This window comes from Epinephelus lanceolatus, chromosome 1 (genome assembly GCF_041903045.1).
Source record: "Epinephelus lanceolatus isolate andai-2023 chromosome 1, ASM4190304v1, whole genome shotgun sequence".
NCBI lineage: Eukaryota > Metazoa > Chordata > Actinopteri > Perciformes > Serranidae > Epinephelus > Epinephelus lanceolatus.
In genome coordinates, this window is record NC_135734.1 from 44,915,382 (window position 1) to 44,933,698 (window position 18,317).

At 41.2% G+C, this 18,317-nt stretch overlaps 2 protein-coding genes across 2 annotated transcripts; both read right to left on the reverse strand.

Moving 5' to 3' along the window:
* Positions 1–4,456: 4,456 nt before the first annotated feature.
* Positions 4,457–6,525, reverse strand: LOC117256204 (nuclear factor 7, brain-like). Its single transcript, XM_033625473.2, has 2 exons — positions 6,418–6,525; positions 4,457–6,289 (listed from the first exon to the last, which is right to left on the reverse strand). The coding sequence occupies exon 2, from the start codon at positions 6,280–6,282 to the stop codon at positions 4,891–4,893; it is 1,392 nt and encodes a 463-aa protein (XP_033481364.2). The 5' UTR covers positions 6,283–6,289; positions 6,418–6,525; the 3' UTR covers positions 4,457–4,890.
* A 9,395-nt stretch (positions 6,526–15,920) lies between these two features.
* Positions 15,921–17,779, reverse strand: LOC117256912 (nuclear factor 7, ovary-like). The gene has a single exon (XM_033626648.2). It carries the CDS (start codon positions 17,777–17,779, stop codon positions 16,346–16,348), a length of 1,434 nt encoding a protein of 477 aa, XP_033482539.2. The 3' UTR covers positions 15,921–16,345.
* Positions 17,780–18,317: the final 538 nt, after the last annotated feature.

The window sequence follows — 18,317 nt, forward strand, 5'->3', positions numbered from 1 at the left end:
AATATGGTCACCCTAATGTTGCCCAATGGTTAACAACAAGTTTCATGACAGAGTCGAGCCTTTTCACTGTCTGTGTGAGATCAATGGCTCAATGTCAGATGTTACCTGCAAAATATGAAGAGTAGGGATGAGGTCACATTTTGCTTTGTTTTGTGCCAACTGGGCAGAGAGAGCTAAGAAGTAGGTAAGTGGCTCAAAGATACAGTCCTTCAGCACTGTGTCAAACAGCATCGACATCTGATTGTTGGTGATCAGCTGTTGCTGGGGAGAATTCTTGATGGATTGAAATAAACAGACCACTTTTACCAATAGCAAAACTATTTCAAAACATCCATTTACAAACTCTTTTGCATCTCATACAGCATAATCCAATTCTTATTTATCCAGTCGTATGCTCAGTGCCTCCAAAACACCTGCATTTTTGCTGAACCCTTACTTTTTAAAACACACACTGAGCACTTTCATTTTACTGCATGAGTTGTGTCAAAATCTGTAAATGGATGTTTTGATACAGTATTAAATATGCCCCTCATTTACTTCAATTTATCAAGAGCCCCCAAACTTATCCAACAATGTCCCTGGGGAAAAACCAGTACAATGATGGGTGGGAACTGTCCCCTTCACACAGTCAGGCACACAGCAGGAAGCAGGAAGAAGCTGCTGTTGATGTCAGTAGTGATTACAGCTGCAGGTTAAATCTCCTGTGCCGCTGACAGACTAAACCTGAAGCTCTCTGCAGGCTGTCGCCACCTTTAACAGCCGACCTGCTGGCCATAATGCAACCTGACAGGGACGAGCAGCCAAGGAGAGGTGAACAAAGCTTCGTAGTACACCTACCTTTGTTTTGTCACCACTACTTACTGTTCTCCACTGCTAACGGGATAAGAAGTGAAAGGCTCCATGTTCAGACAGTCAGCCCAAATTTGTTTGATTTGCACGCCAGGTGTTTTGTTATACACCAGAAACCTGTCCATATCCACATTTTGGACCTCAGTAGTTTTCATTGTTAATGGTCCATCCTTTCATGCAGGAGTCATCCAACTGTATAACCACGCATACATGCACCACACCATGCATCATGGGTAACCATTCATACAGACGTAATGCAGAAAAGAAAACATGGTTCAGGTTTTTATTTATCCAGACTTGTCTTTCATACCATGTTTTAACGCATTGTCACCAGAAGAAAATGTTGTCATTGTACGTTTCTGCGAACCACTAGTATGTTACATTTGCACCGTTCTTATGTATCGTATCAGTGTTTTTAAAGTGTAGTAGATAAACTGACTTTGTCATCTTGAGGTTGAGGGGATGGTGGATGGTGTGTCACTTAGGTTAGATGCCTGCCAAGCTGCAGACTGCTGTTTGAGACCAACAAACAACAAAACTGCTTGTGATTTCATAAGTCATTGCTGTGTGTTCAGTGCCTTTAAGACACCAAACATGGGTATTTTGTAGCTACCTGACGCTGTTTTTTCCAGCGTTTTTTTTAGGCATGAAAAGCAGTTGCTTTTTACGAAGGCACTACTGCTTTTGCAGCCAGGATTGTGCCCCTCAGACTGGGTATTTTAAGGCAAAACATGATCCTTTCCTAACTATAACCAAGTGGTTTTTGTGCCTAAACCTAACCACATGTTAAAATGTAAAGTTTCAATGTATCCGCAACATAATAATGTGCAAATGTAAAGTATCCTTGCTTTGCAGAAACGTACAAAGCTAACATTTTTACATTTTTTCTGGGTTGCAGAAGTTCATCTTTTGTCTTGATGCTTCAAACCAGAGAGTTTCATGTCCATTCAAGTGTTGAAGTTTTCCAACTGTCACATACGGTAAATCTGTCTATGTGAAAATTAATTTTTACTTCTGGGTCCCAGCATAATGGAAGGAAAATTAATTCTACACAGTCTGTCAAACTAACCAAGTTAATCACTTTAGTAAATTGTTCATAATTCATTCAGACAGGAGTTCAGCACAGTCCTAGAAAAGTGTCATATCAGCGGTTTACAAGCATGGGGAAGAACACCAGTGCCCTTGAAGTATGTGAAATGGAGGTATTAGAAGAAAAAACCCACAAACACTTGTTTACAAAGACTTAAAATTAGCTGCTTATTATATACATAACTGACGCAAGTAAACCAGAAACTGTGGCTGCTTGTTAATAAAGCATTCACAGCACAAGGCCCATTTATTAAATTGAAGATGTTTAAGTTTTCATTTTCTACAGTGTTATAGGAGTTTTTGTGAATGAAAGGTCATTCTTGACCCTAGAAGATGAAAAAAACAACCTCACCACAAAATCCATTTAGTAAGTGGTCACTATGTTCAGTCACCTTAATGGAAAACCTCTAAGGCAGAGTCATGCACCGGGTGAGGGACCCACGAAAAGCTGTATAACGGGTAAAAATATGTAAATTCACGGTTACGGGCACTGGTAAAAATGAACGACACATGGGGAGAACAAAAATATTTTTTTTAATTTTCAGAATAAAATAAATGAAAAAGATGTGCAGTATATGTGTAATACTTTGACATCTAAATCACTATTATCAAGCCGCACTTCCTTTTATTTTGAAAGTCAGCAACACGAGTCAAACCTTTGACCCCTTGTCACATGTCACTGACATGGAGGACTCCAGCCATGAAACTTTGCAGCCCGAGGATAATAAATCGAGTTGAAGACACCCAAGGAGGTTGAGGTTTTGAGGTTTGATGGTGGTGAAAGGAGCATGCTAAAATGTTTCCTAACCTGGCAGTGATTGAGTGTTTTCACCATCCAGTGGAAGAGACGTCTCCTCTGCTGGATTTGTAATTCAAGAGCAGAGAACCCGGCTTAATGTTAGTGACTGTAGCCTGTGTGTGTTGAATCATGGGTGCGGTTGGGTTGCGGGACCTTTATTAACAAGTGCAGGCAGATGTGGCCTTGACTTAGACATAATTTCTGGTAACGGTTCGGTTCTGGTACTGAGCTTTATAGGTATGGGTGGGTTGGGTTTTAAAAAATAGACCTTTGCAGGACTCTGCACTAAGGACCCTTTCACACCTACCTTGTTTGGTCTGAACTGTTCAGTCTGAGCCGTACCAAAGTTACAGGTGTGAAACCTTCTCTGTACCACAGTCCAGACCAAACAGCCAAACCTTTGTACAACAAAAAGGTGATGTTGGTCCAGATTAAACTGAACAATTGGACTTTCTGATCAATTGACCTATGGCTAAGCCACGCCCCCCTCCACTCACTCAGACAAACCATCAACATTCAGTGACCGGCGCTATGGCAGGTGTCACAGTACACGACATTTCGCAGGAGGCAGTTGATGATTTTTGAGGACATAACGATCAGATGTCATTGAAGTAAACAAAAGGGCCTAAACTACGCATTGGAGGGATATATTCATCATTTTATTGTTGAGAAGGTCGATGAAAAGCTTAAATTACAAGCCAAAATTTACAGGTTACAGTGTACGCTTGTGAACCGCATCTCGTTGCCGTCACCATCAAAGACAACAAGTTAAAGTGCCACTGAAGTTAAGGTTTTTGGCTCAGAATGTGAGAAAAGGATAACGGCCTTTTTACCATCTTTACCAAGAGTGTCTCTCCGTTAGTTTGGTGCTACAGTATTTACACTGAATCATTCAGCATAACGTTTGCCAACCTTTGTTATCTCTGCCATTACAGATAAGTTAATGAAGCTAAGCTCCAGAAGTTAATGTTAGCTTAACTAGAGCCCTTTGGACAACAGCTAACAATGATGTACGATCACCAAAGTACAAAACTAGAACAAAACCGGCTAATGAACTCCCAGCAAACAAGGTGACATGATGAACAACGCAGCTAGGAGCTAACGTTAGGCTAACTTTAGCTAACGTTAGCTAGAGATGTTAAAGATAACTTTATATTTCTTTCCAGCAAAGTGACAATATGTTGCCTCAAACACAATGTTGACTTACCTTAGAACAGATGTAGACATCATTGTTAATCTTATTCATGTTGAGTTGATGTTGTGGTCTAACGTTACCACACAACTTTATCCAAAGGAGACACTTTTCTCGGTTGAGATGTGGTTTAAAGTGTAAAAAATACACCTCGTCGCCCAGCCTCTCAGGATACCTTGTGTCGGAGTTGCATGTACCCCATGCACACCGTTTGACCATTTTAAAACTTCAAATCTCAGAAAAAGCTCATAAAACCGAACAAAACTGACTTTCTGTAATGCATTTCAATGGACGTATAGGCAGAGAATGTCCGAGTGTATGGGAATGGCTATACGCACTGTGATTGGCTCATCACATTTGAGGGCGGGGCTTAGCCACAGTGCAAAATGCCAGACACAGCTAAGAGAGTGGCAACAACCAGGGAGGCAACTCAAGTGGAGAGAAGCAAGGGAGCAAACATGTCCACATTATGTCTCATATTGCATGTTTTTGCAATGAATGGACGAATAAAATGCAAGTCTGCAAGGTTTCCGTGCAAAAACTTTTTTTTACTCAAATGATGGATTTAAAAAATGCATACAGAAAACATGCACTTGGTGTTGTCGGGCTCGAGGCTCGTCCTACTCTCCAGTGTGCTATGTGTGAGCTCAGTCCTGCGTGTTCTTTAATGAAGCAATAGGAGAAGATATTCGGTCTTCGGTGTTCAAAGGCCTTTAGACAGAGAGAGTATATTGTAACTTCCCATTGGTTGGATAAAGGTAAAAAATTCCAGCAGCAGCACAAGGGTTTCATGCCAGTGTTTGGTGAGTGGATCCACAGGACAAACTGCCAACTCTACATTTTTAGATTTAGATCACGTACAGTGCATCAGATATGCTGTGCTGAGTGAAGTGAGGCAAAATGAAGCCATGTCCAAACTGATACAGGTACTGATAGGATCAAAAGATGTGAAACGTGTTTGTCACTGTATGACTACAGAGACAGGAATGTGTGATATCCTCAGTGGGTGTGCATTTACAATGTTAAAGTATGGAAACAGCTTCTCAGTGAAAGTGTGTGTGAAAGTGTGTATGTCTGTATCAGTAACAGGATCAGAGAATGACAGTTTTCCTCTCTTCCAGTCCAGATGAACTCTGATCCACTGTGGCTGCTTCTTCACTGAAAGAGCAGCGGAGGAATCTGGATCTGGGTCTGCTGTGTACTCACCATCACAGAACACAACTCTGAATAATCCAGACTGTTTGTCTTTGTTACTCAGGACAGACTCCGCTGATACTCCCACTGCCCAGACCGGACTGTAGCCAACCTCAATGTCCCAGCTGTGAGTCCCTGAGTTAAAGCCCTCAGAGCCCAGGACAGAGATGAAGGAATCAAACCTCTCTGGATTATCAGGAAGCTTCTGTTTCTCTCCACATCTCACACTGGTCAGATCTTCAGTCAGGATGAGTTCTGGATGAGCAGTGTTTGGATCCAGAATCACAGGAGTGTAGGAGACCATCTTCTTCATCTTCTTCCAGATGTTGAAGGTCAGGTTGCCCAGATGTTTGGCCTCGTCTATCAGAGCTCCTGAGACCAGCTGTGGATCATCCAGCAGGGGGCGCTGCTGGACTCTGTCCACTGCAGCCTTGTAGTTCTGCAGGAATGAGACGTCTTCAGCTCTCAGCTCCTCCTCTGTGGCTCTGATTGTGTCTGAAAGAGCTGCTATCTCTCTGCTCAGAGCCTCAATCTTCTCCCTTATCATCCGACTCTTCCGCCACTCTTCATCCTTCAGAGCAAAGATCCTGACCTCCTCTTCCCCTTGTAGAAACTGGTGAAGCTTCTTAAACTGCTCCTTAATCAGCCTCTCTGTGTGTCGGGCCTGGACCTTAATGTGCTCTGCTGTTTGATCACAGTTTCCTTTAACTTGTTCAAACAGCTTCAGCTTCTCCTGTAAGGGCTTCAGGGATTTCTGCAGTTCCTCTTTGTGATCCTGTGCAGCTTCATCGATGGGTCTGAAACTGTGGTTGTTGTGTGTTTTTGAATCTTTGCAGATGATACACACTGGCTGCTGATGGTCCAGGCAGAAGAGTTTGAGTTTCTCAGAGTGCAGACTGCAGACAGTTTCCAACTCTGCTAAAGCGCCCTGATCTCTCTGCAGTAAGAAGGTCTCACACAGGTTCTTTAATGCCAAGTTATAAGGTGGATCGGGAAAAGGTGTTTTCTCACAAATTGGACACTTCTGTATTGTTTTCCCTCTCCACCAGTTCTGCAGACAGCCTTTACAGAAGCTGTGGCTGCATGACAGGACAACAGGATCATTAAATATGTCCTGACAGACAGGACAGCAGAGATCCTCCTCTAATGGGGACGCCATTCTGTCTCTGAGTGAAAATAGAAAGACAGCAGGTACACAGATAAAACTTCAGTCAGTCAGTCAGTCAAGTACTTCTACTGCTAAATTTTTTTCCTTTTTAGCTATCATCCACTTCTCCAGTATTCCAATACTCACTATACTTCCAGTATTATTTCCTGTAGCTGCTTTTTCCCCAGCTGACGTCCTGGCTTTGCTGTGGATCTATCGGCTCTCAGTGTCTGTGTCAGAACAGCAGCCTTTCTTGTTATGTCTCAGCTCAGGTGAGTCAGGTAAGGGGTGGAGCTTTTGTTCTGCCCTTTTGTTCCAGGACTGAATTGCCTCTAGTTTTTAGTGGCTGTCATAGACTGAAACAAGTTCTGCCAGCCCAATTAACACTTTCCCTGCCAGAGTATTATTTTTAAGTTGGCAGCCACCAGCATTTTTGATCGTATTCACTAATCTTTCAAGACCCACAGAATTTGTATAATTTGAATAATTTGACCGATGAATATGAAACTAAAGAAGAGACCTTCTGCTTTTAAACACAAACAATATTTTATTCTATCTTATTCCATTCCTTTTTAATCAACACTTGAATTTGTGAATTTTCATAAAAAAACCCCCATTTTGCACAAAATTAATTTCACACATACATGTTTTGTTTTTCTAATTTCCCTTCATCAGTTTGAATTGTATAAATGAAAATAATAATGATACATTCAGTGATTGTTCAGTGTTCTGTTGTCTCCGTCTCCTCTGTGGTTGTCGTCACTGTCACCATCATGATGATCCCATTTCTTCCCACCAAACTCATTTGCCTCTTCGTCCAAATTGGATTCAGTATGTTGATCAAAACAGGAAGTGTCGGAGTCTGAATCCATCAACATCTCTACGGCTTGCGCAACCATAAACTTCTCTGTCTGCACCGGCATTTTCGTGCAGTTTACAAGCTGCTGCATTTCAGTAAACAACATCTTTTGGTTTCCAGCGGCTCTTGTTCATTGTTTGTTTTTGGATATAGCAGTGCAGTTTTATTTCACATGTGTAACAGCGCCTCCTCTCTTATAGCAGTGAAAACATGGATTACTGGAATAACTCGACAATGGCGTGAAACATTCTGTCATAAATGACGGAATATCTCATCAGTGGTGGGGAAAGTGTTAACTTACAGATCATGTTGATTTTAAGTATTATAACAAAGATATTTGCAAGTAATTTGTTTTAAAACTTTATGCTTACACCTGCCAAATGTAAAGATAAAGCCACTGCTCTCATGATACAGCTGTAGAGTACACTCGTGTTACGGTCTCTGGACCTTAGTACATTTATTTTCTGTGTTTAATGTGCTGTGGATGTCATTATGGGAATTATTCGGCCAGCACTTGTCAATCATTTATGTGTGTGTCTAACTGTCTGCTCTTCTGGAGGGAATCCCTGGCGGACCACGCCTCCAGCTCGCTCTCCTCTGCTGCTGTTCAGTGTTTCCTCGCTTGCTGGTCGGCCAGCCCCCTCGCTGTCGTCATCGGTTCCGGCCAGTCACCGCTGCACCGGCCCCTCGTCCGAACCTTTAAAGGCTGCACGAAGTCAAGAGCAATCGCGGCTGTGATTTAACCTGAGCAGTCCGCCTCGCTCCGTTTGTGTTTTCAGCTGCTATAATCTGTTTGTTGTTGTTGTTGTTGTATTTGGGAATATATGGGCTTTAGGATTTAGCTTTGTAGCCTAGCCACATCTCCTTTGCACACACACGTAGATTGTTTGATGTATGGTACACTAGCTTTATGGGTGTCGGTTTGAGTGTTGTTTTGTTTGTGAGGTAAGTCATAGAGCAGACAGACAGATTTGTTTAAGTTTTGTTATTCTGGGTGGCCTTCCACCACCGTTAGTTAAGTTAGTTGGGGTGTTTATTTTGTTGGTGACAGGTCAGAGTTTTGTTTTAATTGTTTTATGGTTTGCCGTCACCCGCTGCCCTTCCCTGAATTTGTTTAAATGTGATTTACCGCCGAGGCTCCTTTCGTGAAGCCCAATTTCTGGGTTGTGTTACAGAGCCTGCGAGCATGTTTTTCTGTTCTGTACCGCTTTTTTTATAAAGCGTAGCTTGTATTGTTTATTTTGTGAATGAATAAACGGCAGCTTGCCTTATTCACTTCATTGTTTGGTTTTATGTTGCTTCCCTTACCCCTAGACACATACTGGGTTGTAACAGCTCGTCAGCAGTCGCCTGGCTGTTCACACCAGAATTGATTCTACACTCTGCTATGATTAAATCACATGTAGATCCCTGTCTCTGTCTGCTTGTGTGTGTGTGCGTTGGTGTGAGCTGCATATGAGGACATTTCACTGGTAATTGTACTGACCTTATGAGGACACCACTGATTTGTGAGGACAGTGTCCATGTCCTCACAAGTTAAACACTGTAGAAGCACTTATCAAGTAGTAACAAAGTCTTTGCCCCTCAGAATGCCCCATAAGTCCATTATACCTGAATTTTTTGGTCTATGTGAGTGTGTGTGAGACTGTGAACAGCCTAATCGCGAAACACGGGCACCGAAATTAATGTAACATGTTCATAAACTTTTTTTAAACCTATATTATTTTTATGAGTTAACACAGACTCTTTGAAGCAATCCTCTAAAATGAATGGAGCTAAAAATGTAAAGCTTCTCTGGAGGGTAGTGCTTCAGCAAACAAAGGGGTCATCATTTGGGGAACATGAATATCCACAGCAAATGTATTCAATCTGACAATGAGTTGTTGAGATATCATGCTCATAATTTAAGTCATAAGGACTGAGTATTGACTTCCGATTCACTTATAATCCACACAGCTATGAAAAATACTCTGTACCTTTACTGTTACTGGTTCAGGACAAAGAGTTCAATGAAGTGATGACAGTTTAATGCCAGCCTGGGTGTGATGACTGGTTACTCAGGACAAACTGCAAGATCTACATTTTTTAGATTAGGATCACATTTAATGCATCAAAGATTTCACAGTAAGTGATACAATGTAAACTGAAACCATGTTCACACAACCCAAGATGAAGAAACAAGATACTAACAGTATTTGTTCTGCAAATGAACTAAGTAATATAGAGTATAAGGAACCTACCAAGCTAAATAATGTCAAAGTGTGCAGTATCCATTGTAGGTGGGTTTTTATTCTTCTTATTGATAGTTTTAAAGTGCTAAAATATCCAAAAGACTATAGAGTGCTCAATCAAGTTAGCATTTTTGCACTCCTGGTTCCCTCATCTCAAAGTCAATGGGTCTTTTGAATGGGATTTTTCCTTAATTGCCTGAAATAAGTTCTGTGGCTGACACAAGCTTAAGAGACTTTAATGTTTTGATTTACAACATAAAATACATCAGTAAATACCCTACACACGAATTTTAAAGCTGACAATGTCTTAAAAAAGGCAGTTGCTAACAAGTGGCTAAAGGAGACTACAGAACGTTGTCATGCTTAATGCGGCTTTGCAGCCTTGCTGTGGGGATGACGTTAAGTTATGTGACTATGGTGTGGTTCGTTCATAGCCCAGCGTTAGCTTTTTTACCTCTGGCGGATGCATTTACGCTTCAAAGAGCATAAAAGTGGAGTTAATTCGTGAAGATTATCTTGCTGAACAAATCATGTAAGTGTCCTTAACGTTTGCATTTGCCACAGATCTTATTTTCTGCAATGATCCAAAACCCAACAGAAAAATCCAATTCAAAAATTGCAGTCCCATTTTTACTGCAGGAACCAAAGTGACGCTAACTTACATGTTAGCTTACAAAAAAATCCCTGTAACACACAGTGGCATACAATACACAGAAAATATTCATTCAGATTCAGAACTAGAATTTATCAATCGTACATAGTGACATTTTAAAGAGACAATATACTTGGTGTATACACAGAGTTTTAACATACATTATTGGGTCTCAGTCGTTCTCAGTGATTTAGTAATAGAACATGATCTATGGCACAGGCCCTCTTTACATTTACTAACAGCATGAATGGAAACTGTGTAAGTTAAACATGACAACATTTACACAAAAAAATAATGCATAGTAGTTTACGGACATTGTAAGTCAGCTATATGCAGCACAAATCCATTAGTGACACTGGGCCTCATTCACAAACACTGCGTACGGACAGATCTGTGCTTAACCCGTGTGTACGAATGTTTCAGTAGAAATCTGGTATTCATCGATATTTTCTCACCTGAATTTGTTCATACTCTGGGAACAAATTTAGAATTGCCTCAGACTGTGCATACGCACAAACGATAAAAAGGCCGTTATCCTTTTCTCATATTCTGAGCCAAAAACCTTAACTTCAGTGGCACTTTAACTTGTTGTCTTTGATGGTGACGGCAACGAGATGCGGTTCACAAGCGTACACTGTGACCTGTAAATTTTGGCTTGTAATTTAAGCTTTTCATCGACCTTCTCAACAATAAAATGATGAATATATCTCTCCAATGCGTAGTTTAGGCCCTTTTGGTTACTTCTCAATGACATCTGATTGTTATTTCCCCAAAAATCATCAACTGCCTCCTGTGAAATGCCGTGTACTGTGACACCTGCCATAGCGCCGGTCACTGAATGTTGATGGTTTGTCCGGGTGAGTGGAGGGGGCGTGGCTTAGCCATAGATCAATTGCACAACATATCAAAACTAGGGATGCATGATATTGGATTTTCCCCCACCTAACTTAGTGATCATCAGGTCTCTTCTGTATTAGAATTAACATCATATTATGCAAGCATACTCTTATCATGATGGCCCACCAACAGATGGACACATGAAATTCTTTTCAAACCTCCAGACCAACATGTTACAGAAATAATTTCTCTGCTTCTTAACAGTCAGATGGATAAGTCAGAGTTTACAATGGACCTGGGAACAAATCCTAGTTGTCTCAGATTAGTTATCTGTGGCGTCAAAGTTTCTGAGAGCATTCATATAGAGATGCCAACATTGCTAGAGAAATGAAAATTTGGAAGTGTGCAGAAATGATTTGTATTTGTATTATTCTAATTTCTGATACACAGATTAGCCTATCTGAATTAGTTTAAAGATACAAAATAAACATATAGAAAACATATTGACTAAAAGTAATGACTAAAATGTCATGAGTTTTTGTTGACAAAAACTATGAAGGACAACAATGACTAAAATGTGACTAAAACTAATGAGCATTTTTGTTTCAAGAATAAGACTAAATCTAAAGCTGTAAAAAATGACAGTGTTTTCTACACACATATTAGTGAATGAGGCCAATTGAGTCCACTTCCTTGTCAAAATTAAACACTCTGAAGAGGAAAATTGAGCATTCTTAACTCAAACCCACATTAATTGAAAGGCCACCAGCTACTGGATACTTTGCTTTCTGCAGAGTCATTCACTGGTAATATCTTCAGTGGCAATTCTTGGTTAGTGTTAAAGTATGGAAACAGCTTCTCAGTAAAAGTGTGTGTGAAGGTGTGTATGTGTGTGTCAGTATCAGCATCAGAGAATGACAGCTCTTCTTCATCCCAGTCCAGTTGAACTCTGATCTTCTGGAGCTTCTTCTTCACTGAAAGAACAGTGTTTACACTTGGTATTGAGCACGCTGAGTATTCATCTTTATGAAACACTATTCTCCATAATCCAGATTGAAAAGATGCGACTCCCTGTCTTTGCACAGATTCTGCTGCTACACCCAGAATCCAGGCCGTACTGTCTCCAACCTCAACTTCCCAGAGTCCCTGAGTTAAAGCCCTCAGAGCCCAGGACAGAGTAGTAATCAAACCTCTCTGGATTATCAGGAAGCTTCTGTCTCACTCCACATCTCACACTGGTCAGATCTTCAGACAGGATGAGTTCTGGATAAGCAGTGTTTGGATCCAGAATCAGAGGAGTGTAGGAGACCATGTCTTTCATCTTGTTCCAGATGTTGAAGGTCAGGTTGCCCAGATGTTTGGCCTCGTCTATCAGAGCTCCTGAGACCAGCTGTGGATCATCCAGCAGGGGGCGCTGCTGGACTCTTTCCACTGCAGCCTTGTAGTTCAGCATGAATGAGATGTCTTCAGCTCTCAGCTCCTCCTCTGTGGCTCTGATTGTGTCTGAAAGAGCTGCTATCTCTCTGCTCAGAGCTTCAATCTTCTCCTTCATCATCCGACTCTTCCGCCACTCTTCATCCTTCAGAGCAAAGATCCTGACCTCCTCTTCCTCTTGTAGAAACTGGTGAAGCTTCTTAAACTGCTCCTTAATCAGCCTCTCTGTGTGTCGGGCCTGGACCATAATGTGCTCTGCCGTTTGGTCACAGTTTCCTTTAACTTGTTCAAACAGCTTCAGTTTCTGCTGCAATGGCCTCAGGAAATGTAAGATGGGTCTCTATGTAGAATGCTCTCATTTACTTTGCATTATCTCTGTCATGAACTGTCATAGCAACACATATGAGGGCTTGTTGGAAACGTGTTTGTACTGAATCCAGCGATACCAAAACTGTAAAGACAGCTTGCATATTCAGGGAGTCAGTCCACTAAACATATGAGGTGTCCCAAATGAAAGAAAACAAAACGGTAGCTTTTGAGTTCAGTTGATTTGTAGAGATCCCTTATGGTATTATTTAACAATTACTGGCCTGTTGTTTATGTTGGAAACATCAATAAAAACACTAAGGCACATGTAATCACCTGGATTTTAATAATAAAATTGTGAATCCTAATGTAGAGGGTGCTATATGTTGTACAATATGTCCAATATGGAGCTTCCGAGAGAGGTTGAAATCATTGGGGGAGATCTGTCTGAGAGAACAATGTGATCCAGGGTGACATACTGAGGGACTGGTGGTTCTGAAAAGGGTTTGGGTCTGGGATGGTGGGACAGTGGAAGGAAGGAGTCCAGAGACAGTGAGGGTGGAGCATTGGAGGGTGAGGAGACAATGGAGTTTCAGTGGAGGAGGCCTGGAAGAAGTTAAGGAGACAGCTGGTTAGAGTAGAACAAAGTGGTAAGGAGGATTAACTCTAACTACAAGTGTACATGAATATATGAAACTATACTCAAAAGCTTGCAACTGCCCAACGGTAGTCGGCTTTAGTGTGTGATCAGGGAGAGGGCGGTGAGTCAGGCTGAGCACTCCATGAGGGAATAAAAGTTGAGGTGACTGGAGGACAAGATACCGGGCAAAGTGTTGACTTACAGATCATGTTGATTCTAAGTATTATAACAAAGATATCTGCAGGTAATTTGTTTTAAAACTTTATGCTTACACCTGCCAAATGTAAAGATAAAGCCACAGCTCTCATGATACAGCTGTAGAGTACGCTCGTCAGCAGTCGCCTGGCCGTTCACACCAGAATTGATTCTGCTCTCTGCTCTAATTAAATCACATGTAGATCCCTGTCTTTGTCTGCTTGTGTGTGTGTGCGTTGGTGTGAGCTGCATATGAGGACATTTCACTGGTAATTGCACCGACCTTATGAGGACACCACTGATTTGTGAGGACAGTGTCTCAGTGTTCTCAGAATGCCCCCATAAGTCCATTATACCTCAATTTTTCTGTCTGTGTGAGTGTGTGTGAGACTGTGAACAGCTTAATCACGAAACATGGGCACCGAAATTCATGTAACATGTCCATAAACTTTTTTTTAAACCTATATTATTTTTATGAGTTAACACAGACTCTTTGAAGCAATCCTCTAAAATGAATGGAGCTAAAAATGTAAAGCTTCTCTGGAGGGTAGTGCTTCAGCAAACATTATGGGGTCATTGAAATCAAAAGGGTTTATCCTCTGAGTGGCATGAATGTACTGAGCAATTGATCATGGCAATGGGCCAGTTTGATCATCATAGTGTTTGTGAATATTCTGGCCTGACAGTGGTGCAAGAGGGCAAGCCATTTAGGCTCCACAGTGGAAAAGGTTCATCCTCTGGGGATCATGAAAATGCTCCATAAATCCTACGACTATGTGTCCGCCATGTTTTCATTGTTTAATATCGAAGATGACAAAGTTTGGCCTGGAGGTGGTACTTAAGGGAAGGTCTTGGGATCTTTACAATCAAAAGGGGTCATCATTTGGGGAACATGAATATCCACAGCAAATGTATTCAATCAGTTGTTGAGACATCATGCTAATAATTTAAGTCTTAAGGACTGAATGTTGACTTTCGATTCACTTATAATCCACACAGCTATGAAAAATGCTCTGTACCTTTACTGTTACTGGTTCAGGACAAAGAGTTCAATGAAGTGATGACAGTTTAATGCCAGCCTGGGTGTGATGACTGGTTACTCAGGACAAACTGCAAGATCTACATTTTTTAGATTAGAATCACATTTAATGCATCAAAGATTTCACAGTAAGTGATACAATGTAAACTGAAACCATGTTCACACAACCCAAGATGAAGAAACAAGATACTAACAGTATTTGTTCTGCAAATGAACTAAGTAATATAGAGTATAAGGAACCTACCAAGCTAAATAATGTCAAAGTGTGCAGTATCCATTGTAGGTGGGTTTTTATTCTTCTTATTGATAGTTTTAAAGTGCTAAAATATCCAAAAGACTATAGAGCGCTCAATCACGTTAGCATTTTTGCACTCCTAGTTCCCTCATCTCAAAGTCAATGGGTCTCTTGAATGGGATTTTTCCTTAAATGCCTGAAATAAGTTCTGTGGTTGACACAAGCTTAAGAGACTTTAATGTTTTGTTTTACAACATAAAATACATCAGTAAATACCCCACACATGAATTTTAAAGCTGAAGATGTCTTTAAAAAGGCAGTTGCTAACAAGTGGCTAAATGCGACTACAGAACGTTGTCATGCTTAACGCAGCTTTGCAGCCTTGCTGTGGGGATGACGTTAAGTTATGCGACTGCGGTGTGGTTCGTTTGTAGCCTAGCGTTAGCTTTTTTACCTTTGGTGGATGTATTTACGCTTCAAAGAGCATAAAAGTGGAGTTAATTTGTGAAGATTATCTTGCTGAACAAATTGTGTCCTAAATGTTTGCGTTTGCCACAGATGTTATTTTCTGCAATGATCCAAAATCCAACAGAAAAATCCCATTCAAAAATCCCAGTCCCATTTTTACTGCAGGAACCAAAGCGACGCTAACTTACACGTTAGCTTACAAAAAATCCCTGTAGCACACAGTGGCATACAATACACAGAAAATATTCATTGAGATTCAAAACTAGAATTTATCAATTATACATAGTTACATTTTAAAGACACAATATACTTGGTGTATACACAGAGTTTTAACATACATTATTGGGTCTCAATCTACGGACATTATAAGTCAGCTTTATACAACACATATCCATTAGTGACACTGGGCCTCATTCACAAACACTGCGTACAGACAAATCTGTGCTTAACCTGTGTGTACGAATGTTTCAGTAGAAATCTGGCATTCATCGATATTTTCTCACCTGAATTTATTCGTACTTTGGGAACAAATTTAGAACTGCGTCAGACTGTGCATACCCACAAGCCACAAAGGCCAGACTGTCTCCGAAAATACAAACACACACCTCTTAATAAATGCACAACATATCAAAACGAGGAAATGCATGATTGCATTGGAACTTTTGCAGATAATCAATGTCGATGTATCCACTTTTTCCCCCACCTAACTTAGTGATCATCAAGTCTCTTCTGCAGTAGAAAGAAATAAAGAAAAAGCATGTTGGCCAATTTCGATTCCGAATTTTAAAGGAAATATCAGCTGATACTGATGATGTGCCAGTATTATTGTGCATCCCTAATCAAAACCGTAATTACTTAACAAGGCTTTATTATACAGTATTTAGAACCATTAATTAACCAATGTATTGGTCAAATGTATTGATACCCTTTCATCCTCATCAATTATTAGTAAAAATAAAATCCGCTAGGGATACTGCGCATACGTTCATTTGCAGCTGACTTATTAATTGGTTTAGAATGATTCTGATTCACCGCACTTATTTTATGCGCAAAGTAAGAACGTCTCTACGCACATATTAGTGAATGCAGCCAATTGAGTCCACTTTTTTGTCAAAATAAACAGAACTCCATCCAGGTTCTCTGGAGAGGAAAACTGAGCACTGGATCCTAAACCTGGTATTATTTAAGTCCAAAATAACTGAGAGGCCACCAACTACTGTACACTTTGCTTTCTGCAGAGTCATTCACTGGTAATATCTTCAGTGGCAACTCTTGGTTAGTGTTAAAGTATGGAAACAGCTTCTCAGTGAAAGTGTGTGTGAAGGTGTGTATGTGTGTTACAGTATCAGCATCAGAGAAAGACAGTTGTCCTCTTTCCCAGTTCAGTTTAACTCTGATCTTCTGGAGCTTCTTCTTCACTGAAAGAACAGTGTTAGCACCTGGTAGTGAGCACGCTGAGTATTCATTGTTACAAAACAGCATTCTCCATAATCCAGATTGTAAAGCTGTGTCTGTCTGTCTTTGCACAGATTCTGCTGCTACACCCACAACCCAGATCGGACTGTCTCCAACCTCAACATCCCAGCTGTGAGTCCCTGAGTTAAAGCCCTCAGAGCCCAGGACAGAGTAGTAATAATCAAACCTATCTGGATTATCAGGAAGCTTCTGTTTCTCTCCAGATCTCACACTGGTCAGATCTTCAGTCAGGATGAGATTTGGATGAGCAGTGTTTGGATCCAGAATCACAGGAGTGTAGGAGACCATCTTCTTCATCTTGTTCCAGATGTTGAAGGTCAGGTTGCCCAGATGTTTGGCCTCATCTATCAGAGCTCCTGAGGGCAGCTGTGGATCATCCAACAGGGGGCGCTGCTGGACTCTGTCCACTGCAGCCTTGTAGTTCTGCAGGAATGAGATGTCTTCAGCTCTCAGCTCCTCCTCCGTGGCTCTGATTGTGTCTGAAAGAGCTGCTATCTCTCTGCACAGAGCCTCAATCTTCTCCTTCATCATCCGACTCTTCTGCCTCTCTTCATCCCTCAGAGTAGAGATCCTGGCCTCCTCTTCCTCTTGTAGAAACTGGTGAAGCTTCTTAAACTGCTCCTTAATCTGCGCCTCTGTGTGTCGGGCCTGGACCTTAATGTGCTCTGCTGTTTGGTCACAGTTTCCTTTAACTTGTTCAGACAGCTTCAGTTTCTCCTGTAAGGGCTTCAGAGCTTTCTGCAGCTCCTCTTTGTGATCCTGTGCAGCTTCATTGATGGGTATGACTTTGTCATCAGCATGTGTTTTTGAATCCCGACAGATGACGCACACCGGCTGGCAGTGATCCAGACAGAAGAGTTTGAGCTTCTCAGAGTGCAGACTGCAAACAGTCTCCACAGCTCTCTGTTCTCTCTCCAGTAAGAGGGCCTCACACAGGTTCTTTAAAACCAAGTTGCAAGGTGGATCGTTCGTCAATGAAATTCTCTTACAAACTGGACACTCCTGTGCTGGTCTCTCTGTCCACCAGTTCTGCAGACAGTCTTTACAGAAGCTGTGGCTGCATGCCAGGACAACAGGATCTCTAAAGATATCATGGCATACAGGACAGCAGAAATCCTGTTCAGATCGTGAAGACATTTCCTCTCAGAGTGAAGTCGAAAAACACGGCTGGCACACAGGTAAAAGTGACAGTCAGTGTGCTCCCTCCAATTTAGAGCACTTTCTCCTTCAGATGAGTGCTTTATAAAATCCCATCCACTGCTTGGAATATTCCTTCTCCTGCTTTTTCTCCGTCAGTGTTGTGGCTTTAATCGGATGGTAAATCTTTCTGTCTCTCTGTCTCAGTGAATAACTTGTAATAACCTGAATCTCCTGGTTAGACTCAGTGAGACAGGTAAGGGGTGGAGCTCTGTCATGCCCGTTTCTATTTTAAGTTCAGCTATTAACTGTACAAACCAGGGCTGAGATGTTTTCATTCCTGTGGGTTGGAGACCAAAATGGGGACAGCTGACCTGTAGCAGCTGGGGTTTCATTTAAAAAAAATCTTTACAAGAAAGATAGATCATTTTTTTTGGTCTTCTATTATCAATATTTGTTATCTGTGACTTGATTTTAGCTTTCAAACCAGCTCATGTCTGACTGATTAAGCAGGCTCTGGTTAAGAGTATTTGGACAA